Genomic DNA, 12,435 nt, shown 5'->3' on the forward strand with positions numbered 1-12,435 from the left:
TTGTATTAGACAATGGAAAGTAGTAGTCCGTTCTAGCCAGATACAACATTACGTACATTTAAAAACATTATCCAGGATGAAAACACAATTAAGCCCTAAGGCTTTTTTTCTCCATTGTGGTTGATTGTGTTGTGACCAGGTTGTTCTTCTGTGTTCCAGGGAGTGTTCCTGTTCAGTGCTGTCCAGATGGTTCCTCTCACCATGAACAACTACGTGTTCCCGGCCTGGGGCCAGGGAGTAGGCTGGTGCATGGCGCTGTCCTCCATGCTCCTGATACCTGGATACATGGTCTATATGTTCCTCAACCTCAAGGGAGATTACAAAGAGGTAACGCATCACCTTCTGTCTTCCTCAGCTGCTGACAATCACATTGCCTTCAGAAAGTACTCACACCGCTTGACTTTTTACACATTTTGTTGTGTTTCAAGGTTGGGATTAAAATGTATTAAGTTGTATTATTTGGGGGGTCAACGATCTACACAAAATACTCTGGAATGTCAAAGTGGAAGAAACATTTCTGAAAAATCAACACTTTTGAATACATAAGTTTTCACACCCTTGAGTCAGCACTTTTTTAGAAACACCTTTGGCAGTGATTACAGCTGTGAGTCTTTCTGGGTAAGTCTCTAAAGAGCTTTGCGCACCTGGATTGTACAGTATTTGCACATTATTCTTTTAGATTCTTCAAGCTCTGTCAAGTCGATTATTGATCATTGCTAGACAGCCATTTTCAAGTCTCGCCATATATTTTCAAGCCGGTTTAAGTCAAAACTGTAACTAGGCCACTCTGGAACATTCAATTTTGTCTTGTTAAGCAACTAAAGTGTATATTTGGCCTTGTGTTTTAGGTTATTGTCCTGCTGAAAGGTGAATTTGTCTCCCGGCGTCTGTAGGAAAGCAGACTGAACTAGGTTTTCCACTAGGATTTTGCCCTGTGCTTAGCTCCGTTTCTTTATATTCTTCCAAATCTCCCTAGTCCTCGCCGATGACAAGCATACCCATAACGTGATGCAGCCAGGAATGTGCTGCTCCAAATATAACACTTTGTATTCAGGACATAAAGTGAATTTCTTTAGTGCCTTGTTGCAAACAGGATGTATATTTTTATTCTGTACAGGCTTCCTTCTTTTCACTCTGTCATTTAGGTTAGTATTGTGGAGTAACTACAATGTTGTTGATCCATCCTCAGTTTTCTCCTATCACAGCCATTAAACTCTGTCATTTAGGTTAGTATTGTGGAGTAACTACAATGTTGTTGATCCATCCTCAGTTTTCTCCTATCACAGCCATTAAACTCTGTAACTGTTTTAAAGTCACCATTGGCCTCATGGTGAAATTCCTGAGCGGTTTTCTTCCTCTACGGCAACTGAGTTAGGAAGGACGCCTGTATCTTTGTAGTGACTGGTTATATTGATACACCATCTAAAGTGTAGTTAATAACTTCACCATGCTCAAAGGGAAATTCAATGTCTGCATTTTATTTGACCCATCTACCAACCTTCTTTGTGACTCATTGGAAAACCTCACTGGCCTTTGTGGTTGAATCTGTGTTTGAAATTGACTGCTCGACTGAGGCACCTCACAGATAATTGTATGTGTGGAGTACAGAGATGATGTTGACATTCAAAAAGCATGTTAAACACACAGAGTGAGTCCATGTAACTTATTATGTGACTGAATACTTATTGACTCAAGACATTTTCAGCTTTTTCATATTTTATTAATTTGTAAATATGTCAAAAAAAATTATTCCGCTTTGACATTTTGGACTATTGTGTGTAGGCCAGTGAAACAAAATCTAAATTGAATCCATTTTTAAATTCAGGCTGTGACACAACAAAATGTGTTAAAATGGGTGTCAAATTCTTCCTGAAGGACTGTATATGTCTGTCCCATTTAGTAGACACTTTTATCCAGTGACTTACAGTCATGCGTGCCTAAATGATTTTCCTATGGGTGGTCCAGGGAATCGAACCAACTATCCTGGCATTGCAAGTGCTCTCCTCGCATACTGTGTACACAGAGTCGACCTTAAAGGCGACCATTTTATGTCCAACAACTCCCAACTCTTCCCGAGAACCATAGCGTGCGTCTCAGAAAGAGATCTGCCTGCAGCAGAGAGTTTGTCACAGGCTGTGGGGTTTTGTACAATTTTAAATAGATGGTATGGCACTTAATCCAAAATTAGTTTGGAATATTGCTCTTGGCGATTACTGTTTTTATATTAATCCGTATAAATAATCGTTGGTTCTCACAGATATTCTAAAAGAAAAGTTTGAGGACAGCAAATGTCGGTGATAATGTATTTTGTTGCAAAACATTAGTCTTGAGAGAGAGAGGGAGAGAGAGAGACAGAGACAGAGACAGAGACAGAGACAGAGAGAGAGAGACAGAGAGAGACAGAGAGAGAGACAGAGAGAGAGACAGAGAGAGAGACAGAGACAGAGACAGAGAGAGACAGACAGACAGACAGACAGACAGACAGACACAGAGAGAGAGAGAGAGAGAGAGAGAGAGAGAGAGAGAGAGAGAGAGAGAGAGAGAGAGAGAGAGAGAGAGAGAGAGAGAGAGAGAGAGAGAGAGAGAGAGAGAGAGAGAGAGAGAGAGAGAGAGAGAGAGAGAGAGAGAGAGAGAGAGAGAGAGAGACAAGTTGAAAGTGATCATGGCTAACGTGAATGAGTTTCAATAGGCTACAGTAGGCTGTAATTTAGATATGAGATCAAATGAGGGAAAGACCACTGCAGATTTTCAGTCACTTTATGTAAATCACCAAGCTCATTTAAAAATTATCTGTGACAACAGAGTGATCAAATTAAGATACATGTATACACATAGACGTTCAGTTGAGAAGGTCAGAGAAAGGAGTGTGAGGCTGGTCGGTCCCATGGCGATACGTCTGTTGAGAAGGTCACAGAAAGGAATGTGAAGCTGGTCGGTCCCATGCCGCTACGTCTGTTGAGAAGGTCACAGAAAGGAATGTGAAGCTGGTCGGTCACATGACGCTTCGTCTGTTGAGAAGGTCACAGAAAGGAATGTGAAGCTGGTCGGTCCCATGCCGCTACGTCTGTTGAGCTGCAGCTTGCAGTGAAAGGAACAGTAATTGCTGGTTCTGGTGTTGTCAAGGATGGAGCGCTGCGGTTGTCACTGGCAACGAGAGGAGCAGCTGTCCGCCCTTTGTGTCAGTCAGTGCAATCTCGATTGCTTAAATTGTAGCAATCAATTCCTTGGTTTGTGTGTGCCAAGCACCCGGCGGAAAGGCTTGATCTTGCAGACACGGATGCCAGCTAGCTATCTAGTGCGTGATACAATGTAATACCAGCAATGTGAAAGCATGAAGATGTGTAACATATCATTTCCTCACGGCATCTGCATATAGCATGTTAATGTTGTAACTTACGGCCTAAAGATGTCTGACGTATTTTGAACGTGTCGTTCTGTCGCACATTGCAGCGTCTGCGGATAATGATCCAACCCCCGATGATGGTGAGAGGAGAACGCCAGGAGAACGGCCCTGAGCAGACACCGGCAGCAGCCACTGAGGAGGCTTACATCTAAACCCTGTTCTATTCAGCCTGTCTCCGAGGCCAACTCTTTGCAGAAAACAACGTAATCAAGGTGAAGCACAACCAAGGGATGCATTCCCAAATGGAATCCTATTCTATATATAGTGCACTACTTTTGACCAGGGCCCATATGGACTACTACCTAATATAGGCCCTGGTTAAAAGTAGTGCACTATATAGGGAATAGGGCATCATTTGGGACGCAGTTAAGACCTTCCATGTCTGATATCTAATCACCTACCTCCAGGGGAAACGTGACCAACCTGATTACATTTTACTTTTCATTTATTTTTCATTTATTTTTTTCATTTGTTTTGTCAACAGAAATAAGAAAGTCAAACAGCTGTTATTGTGATAGTTTTGTGTTTCATATGCAAACATGTTAGTCTTTCTAAGATTGTTTACCTAGAAAGTTACTATAATTTGAATTATAATTTAAATTTGGAGGCCCAATGTGATTCAACACTAACGTGCTAATATTGACTTAATTCATCTATAAAAAATGAAGTTATTGTAAACCGAGCCGTAGCCAGGGTCTGGGTTTTAGTGCGTCTGGAAGGGGAGGGTGGGGTGGGGGGGGGGTGGGGTGCTATTAGGAATGACTTCAGTCGTTATCACATTGGTTATTGTAGCTTCATTCACCTCAGTGGATCTACAAACACATAGCCTGTTAGCCGTTTACAATTAGCCGCGACACATTAACTCACATTAACTCAGCACCAGGATTTAAAAAATATAATGGAATACGTACAGAGGTATCTGACAGCAGAAAAAACTATTTCATTAACAAAAGTCAACAAATATAGTTTTTTTGTGCATTTTTATAGCTAATTAATGACCTGCAATTCTACACATTTAAGCCATGTTGATATGATATCTGAGCGAGTGAGCAAATAAAATCAATTGGGGCCCCCTGGTCAAGGCCCCTGGAGGTCAAGGCCCCCTGGAGGTCAAAGCCCCCTGGAGGTCAAGGCCCCCGGAGGTCAAGGCCCCCTGGAGGTCAAGGCCCCCTGGAGGTCAAGGCCCCTGGAGGTCAAGGCCCCCTGGGAATGTGCCCTGCATGCCCTGTCGGTAATTCAGCCATGATTACTACACGTTTAGATGACTAAATAGACTAATTAACCAATCTAAAAAGGTTTAACTGAATTGGGCTCATTGAGTGACTGTCACACACAAATAAAATATGCACAAACACACCGCTGTTTCCACCTAATAGACTTGTTATGGATATTATGATTATAGAATAGTGCACATAAAAATACACTTTTGCGTTCCAGTTTTCATGTACCGAATTTTAAACAAACAACTAACGTTTCCATTGCATTTTCAACTCTACCAAACAGTTTTGTCACAACAAAAAAAAAAAAATGGTTGAGTTAAATACAAATACCAACGGCTGACAGATGCAGTGTGGGGTAGGCTAATCTACATAACGAGATTTATTATGGATTATAGCGAGAATATTTTTATTTTGTCGAACAGCAGTCGAGCATCGATCATCACGTCACCAGAATAAGACCCCAGATATTTATTAGAAAGGGAGCATCAAGATCATCTTTCACCACCCAGTGAAGTTCATCATCCTTTATTTGATATTCAGCCTAACAAACGGCATGCTTTCCCGAGTCGTAGTGGGGAGGACCACACACCATATCATCCATCGCGTGACTCCAAATTTACTTCAATAGGATGGTTATTATATAAATATTTGAGCGTCAAAGTGATTTCCACCCACCATTTCTCACAAAACACATTTTACAGACACAAAAAAACATCCCACCATGTCGAACGAAGAGATGATCTATCGGCATTGGACTGAAACTTCCTGTTTTCACCACACCTGATTTATTATATTTTTTTTACATGGTAAGACATTACTTGCATAACAACCTTGGATGGAGGCATGGTTTACTGACACATAACAAGAGAGAAACTGCTGATGCACAACCGGGTTTCAGCATTTCACCTCGTGTATTCAACTATTCTAATTCTCAAAAGTAATTTGAGACCCCAAAAAAAGAGTTTTAAAAAATAAACAAAATGTAAACAAATAAATATCCAATTTGAAATCATTATTGAGGTTCGGACCTCGGTGTCCTCATACGTTGCTCTGATTGTGAAAAGGAAAGATACACATTAAAATCCGTATGAAAGAAATACAGAAAAAAAAAAACAATGTATTAAAGTCGACAAATTAAAGTTAAATTATAGTGGAATTGAATATTGACCAATCATAAGTGATGACCATTATGGGAAAGTGCAACCTGAAAGGCAAATGTCCATTTCTTTTATATAATATTATCACATACATGTATATTAACCTTTGAAAAGCACAAGGCCGGTATGGATCTCAAACCATCTGGCATGACATGACTGAAGTACCTGTTACAATACAACGCAGATTACCGTTACATACGAGACTGTTGTAATTGTATCTTTGTTTTCTAAAGAACAATAACTTTTTGTATGTGTCCTATAACTTGTTTTTAGAATCCTCTGTAGGATGTTTTTTTGTATGTGAGAGTGAGACGGACCAAAAGCATACGCTGGTGAGGAGGGATTAGCGCAAAACACTACACGACATGTGACAGTCTAGATTTACAAACCGAAATGAGAAGCATCCCTCACGTGCCGTCGCTGCAGAGAACAGGGTACAAAAATAATTAATACTACAGAAGCAGCATTTGAGCAGTGATTGTCTAACAACTCCTAATAACCCAGATATACTGTTTTACTGCAATCATGTTTACCACATTTAGTGTCCAACTCCTCAGGAACAGCCGTGAAAAGCGACCAAATGATCTACTGAAACTACCGTGATGAGAGTTGTGAACGAAGACTTTCCTTCCTTACACCAGTCAGTTAGTCAGTCATTCTAGTCGAAGCCAGAGCCATGTATTTAGAGAGATGAGGTTTCTGCAATATGATGCATTAACATAACACTACAACATTCTACAACAGTCATGTTATAACCCCATTAACATGACACTACAACATTCTATTACAGCCATGTTAGAACCTCATTAACATGACACTACAACATTCTATAGCAGCCATGTTAGAACCCCATTAAGATGACACTACAACATTCTATAACAGTCATGTTAGAACCTCATTAACATGACACTACAACATTCTACAACAGTCATGTTATAACCCCATTAACATGACACTACAACATTCTATTACAGCCATGTTAGAACCCCATTAACATGACACTACAACATTCTATTACAGCCATGTTAGAACCCCATTAACATGACACTACAACATTCTATAACAGCCATGTTAGAACCTCATTAACATGACACTACAACATTCTATAACAGCCATGTTAGAACCTCATTAACATGACACTACAACATTCTATAACAGCCATGTTAGAACCTCATTAACATAACACTACAACATTCTACAACAGTCATGTTAGAACCCCATTAACATGACACTACAACATTCTATAACAGCCATGTTAGAACCCCATTAACATGACACTACAACATTCTATTACAGCCATGTTAGAACCTCATTAACATGACACTACAACATTCTATAACAGCCATGTTAGAACCTCATTAACATGACACTACAACATTCTATAACAGCCATGTTAGAACCCCATTAACATGACACTACAACATTCTATTACAGCCATGTTAGAACCCCATTAACATGACACTACAACATTCTATAACAGTCATGTTAGAACCCCATTAACATGACACTACAACATTCTATTACAGCCATGTTAGAACCCCATTAACATGACACTACAACATTCTATAACAGCCATGTTAGAACCTCATTAACATGACACTACAACATTCTATAACAGCCATGTTAGAACCTCATTAACATGACACTACAACATTCTATAACAGCCATGTTAGAACCTCATTAACATGACACTACAACATTCTATAACAGCCATGTTAGAACCTCATTAACATGACACTACAACATTCTATAACAGCCATGTTAGAACCCCATTAACATGACACTACAACATTCTATAGCAGCCATGTTAGAACCCCATTAACATGACACTACAACATTCTATAACAGTCATGTTAGAACCTCATTAACATGACACTACAACATTCTATAACAGCCATGTTAGAACCCCATTAAGATGACACTACAACATTCTATAACAGTCATGTTAGAACCTCATTAACATGACACTACAACATTCTATAACAGTCATGTTAGAACCTCATTAACATGACACTACAACATTCTATAACAGCCATGTTAGAACCCCATTAACATGACACTACAACATTCTATAACAGCCATGTTAGAACCCCATTAACATGACACTACAACATTCTATAACAGCCATGTTAGAACCCCATTAACATGACACTACAACATTCTATTACAGCCATGTTAGAACCCCATTAACATGACACTACAACATTCTATAACAGCCATGTTAGAACCCCATTAACATGACACTACAACATTCTATAACAGCCATGTTAACTCTCCTTTGACATTACATGGGTAATATTTAAACAATGCCATCTAAATTAATGTGTAGAATTAGAACAATTATTGAAAATTCTAACTGTTTAAATATATGGCTCTGGTAATAGCCATAGTCTGTTGTTATGACTGTACAGGTTTCCAATGTCATGATCTGAGAGAGAAACCTTATAGATGGACTACAACCTAACCTGACCAGAAACCAACAACAGGCCAATATTATTACTGAAAATATACCTTGTTTTTTTTTTGTAATTGAAAGACGAAACATATGAATTATCAAGTTGTTTGGCAATATATATAGAAATAGATTAATATATATACAATATATGTATAAATATATTTAGTTTGATTATATATTAATTCCACAAAATGATCAAAGATGTATTTCTATGAGATATCATACTAGTTTATTTCCATGGCAGCTACAAATGACACGGATCTGGTTTCAACGAGGCATTTTGGTCTCTGCAAAGATTATACAACTAAAATGTGCAATGAATAAGGGTTCCATTCATTTTGTATAAAGTTACCATACTGCAGTTTTCTGTCTTAAAATGATGTTGTAAAACTCTGTGTTACACGTGTAACTGTGGCCTCTGTGAATTGTCCGTACGATCTGATCTGATACGTCTCTACATGTTGAAGAGAAAAAAAAATCTGTTTTCTGCAATAATATGATTCTCTCAGAAACTAAAGCACATACAGTATATTTCTGATATGTAAAATAATACAATTGCAATAATGATAGTAGTATAATAATTAAACAATATATACACTTGTCTAGTCAAAAGAATCTTGTTTTTTGTATATTTCTACCAGTTTCATGGGCCTAATGTAAAATATTCTATGTAAAAAATAAAATATATAATAAATGTCTTTAGATGGTGTTATATGAAAAACAAGCATGATTGCCATATATGTTATCTGCAGAAGCAAATAAAGAAACTATAGATTATAACGTGTGCTTTTCATCATGTCTATATTGGGGGGGGGGGGGATATTATCTTTTTGTTTTTAGATTAACTATTTTAGTAAATGTATCTAATTAAAATTGTATTATATATTGTATTACAGAGATTGATTATATATATATATATATATCAATAAAATGATTATAACATTACTCCGAGACTCGAGGACAGTATAGTACATCCGTTGCAGAATAAATACACTGCTTTACAGTGCATGGACAAACGGCATTCTTCTACACTGTGAATCCTTTAATACAGATTATACTTCTGATATATAGTGGTGTGATTGGGTGTTCACATTGTAGTACCTTTCCTTTGAAAAAATCGTCTCTTAAATCATTTTAAAGGATCGCTTCATTTAACAAGGGGACATGGACACACACTGTGAAGACTTGTTCTCATGTCTGATTATTTCATCCCTGTGTGATGTTCAATGTTGTTGTTATTCACCCAATGTTCACGGGTCTGATGGACCCACAACATTATTGTTTTTTTAAACAATACAACCATAACAATTTATGTAAAAAAAAAAAAAAACGTAATACTTTCATATCAATTACAAGCAATATAGACCTTTCTTTATAATTTCCATTTACCTGCTAGATCACATTCATCAATAACAGTGCTATTTGTTTTACTTTTTATAGAAAAATGTGATTTCTGTAAACAAAAATCTATGATAATCAAGACGTGGGTGGAAGAAATTATGTTAATCTTGAACAAATATAAATGAAACAAGGTTTATTGCTATTGATGTTTATTGCTTTGAACTGAACAAATTGGACACATTTTACATACAGTATTTTATGGAAATGACAAATGAGCCCCATTGAACACAAATTAAGGCCGGTCTACAAACCACATGAGGGACAGAGTTTTACTGTGTGTGTGTGTGTTGCAAATGTATTTCTTGCACTTGCTGCTTGTGTACTGTGTCTTCCTGTCCTTCTTGGGTCCACACACATCACAGCTCTTCTTCTTGTTACTACAGGCTGCAATCTAGAATGATGGAAACACTTAGTTCAGGAATTGTGTTAACAATTCACTCCCTCACTCACATATATAATTGCATTAGGCCAAGGTAGGAGAGTCAGACACACACACGCAACAACATCCCTCACACTTCCGGTATTTGAGTTGTAGGTTCTGTGAGTCAGGCGGATGGGGCACCAGCATCCTCCTCCTGAATCCTCCTCACAATGGCTGCAGAAGCAGGGGTCCTTGGGATATGTTGCCTCCTCTGGATTTGAGGTCTTACCAATGCCTTGAGCAGCTCCTCGAGAAAGAGCCGTCTGCTCTGGAGCTTCCCTCTGTTCCAATCTGGGTTCAACACCAAAGGAAGACTTTATGTCCTACACATGAGTAACCGCCATCCGTGTCGGCCCTGGTTGCATCCTTATCACATTGGCAGCCATGTTGGGTGGGTCATTCCTTGGGAAAGAAGACCATTCATTTTCACATTATTTTTTACATCCATGTTTCTCCTACTGGAAGGCTGCTGATGAGTTGGTTGCTGACGGGCTGGTCCTGGGGCTGGTCCTGGGGCTTGTTGCTGACGGGCTGGTCCTGGGGCTGGTTGCTGATGGGCTGGTCCTGGGGCTGGCTGCTGACGGGCTGGTCTTGGGGCTGGTTGCTGATGGGCTGGTTGCTGATGGGCTGGTCCTGGGGCTGGCTGCTGATGGGCTGGTCATGGGGCTGGCTGAGGGTTAATCTCATCCTCTTCTTCCAACTCACTGTCAGGCTCCAAATTGACAGAAACATGATCCTCATATTCAGAAAATTCTTCATCTTCCAAAGTGGAAGATTCTCCTTCCACGCTAGCTTCTCTCTCTGAAGACTCTCCTTCCACACTAGCTTCTCTCTGCAAATTATATTCCTAAGGGCCTCTGAGAAGAGATCATTTTTGCCATACTGATTGATTGTGGTAGGAGCCCCACATGCAAAGCTATTTATTTGTTGTGTCCCTCCTCCAATTTGCACCAGGCTGGGGTAGAGTCCAATACATTATATTGATACAATATTTCGATACATACAATTTTTAAAAAAAGTAAATACAGTATTTCAATAACATTGTGCAGGTTCCCACAAGACATTGTGTAGTTTCACACACTACGAAGGGCAAATAGTGTGAGAAAAGCATGAGACAGGCTGACAGGCAGGGAGACAGGCAGACAGGCAGACAGGCAGGGAGACAGGCAAACAGGCAGGGAGACAGACAGACAGGCAGGGAGACAGACAGGCAGGCAGGGAGACAGACAGACAGACAGGGAGACAGACAGACAGGGAGACAGACAGACAGGCAGGGAGACAGGGAGACAGACAGACAGACAGGGAGGCAGACAGACAGACAGGGAGACAGGCATACCTGCAGGGAGACAGGCAGGGAGACAGGCAGGGAGACAGGCTGACAGGCAGGGAGACAAACAGGAAGACAGACAGACAGGCAGGGAGACAGACAGACAGGCAGGGAGACAGACAGGCAGGCAGGGAGACAGACAGACAGGGAGACAGACAGACAGGCAGGGAGACAGACAGACAGACAGGGAGACAGACAGAAAGACAGGGAGACAGGCAGCAAGGCAGGGCGACAGGCAGGGAGACAGGCAGGGAGACAGGCTGACAGGCAGGGAGACAGGCAGACAGGCAGGGAGACCGGCAGGGAGACAGGCAGGGAGACAGGCAGGGAGACAAGCAGACAGGCAGGGAGACAGACAGACAGGCAGGGAGACAGACAGACAGACAGGCAGGGAGACAGGCAGGTAGGCAGGGAGACAGACAGGCAGGCAGGGAGACAGACAGGCAGGGAGACAGACAGACAGGCAGGGAGACAGACAGACAGGGTGACAGGCTGACAGACAGGCAGGGAGACAGACAGACAGACAGGGAGACAGACAGACAGACAGACAGACAGACAGACAGACAGACAGACAGACAGACAGGCAGGGAGACAGACAGACAGACAGGGAGACAGACAGACAGACAGGGAGACAGGCAGACAGGCAGGGAAACAGGCAGGGAGACAGGCTGACACGCAGGGAGACAAGCAGACAGACAGGGAGACAGACAGACAGGTAGGGAGACAGACAGACAGGCAGGGAGACAGACAGGCAGGTAGGGAGACAGACAGACAGACAGGGAGACAGACAGACAGGGAGACAGACATACAGACAGGGAGACAGACAGACAGACCGGGAGACAGGCAGACATGCAGGGAGACAGGCAGGGAGACAGGCAGGGAGACAGGCTGACAGGCAGGGAGACAAGCAGACAGGCAGGGAGACAGACAGACAGGCAGGGAGACAGGGAGACAGAAAGACAGACAGGCAGGGAGACAGGTAGGCAGGCAGGGAGACAGACAGGCAGGCAGGGAGACAGACAGGCAGGGAGACAGACAGACAGGCAGGGAG

The 12,435-nt window shown here is 41.1% G+C and overlaps 1 protein-coding gene across 1 annotated transcript in view; it reads left to right on the forward strand.

Moving 5' to 3' along the window:
• Positions 1-6,626, forward strand: part of LOC110504503 (sodium- and chloride-dependent GABA transporter 1) — a 32,147-nt gene extending 25,521 nt beyond the window's left edge. Inside the window, exons 14-15 of the mRNA XM_036950959.1 lie at positions 160-327; positions 3,451-6,626. Coding sequence (XP_036806854.1) covers positions 160-327; positions 3,451-3,555 — 273 coding nt within the window. The 3' untranslated portion in view covers positions 3,556-6,626. The remainder of the gene's footprint in view (positions 1-159; positions 328-3,450) is intronic.
• Positions 6,627-12,435: the final 5,809 nt, after the last annotated feature.

Source organism: Oncorhynchus mykiss, chromosome 17 (assembly GCF_013265735.2).
Source record: "Oncorhynchus mykiss isolate Arlee chromosome 17, USDA_OmykA_1.1, whole genome shotgun sequence".
Lineage (NCBI taxonomy): Eukaryota > Metazoa > Chordata > Actinopteri > Salmoniformes > Salmonidae > Oncorhynchus > Oncorhynchus mykiss.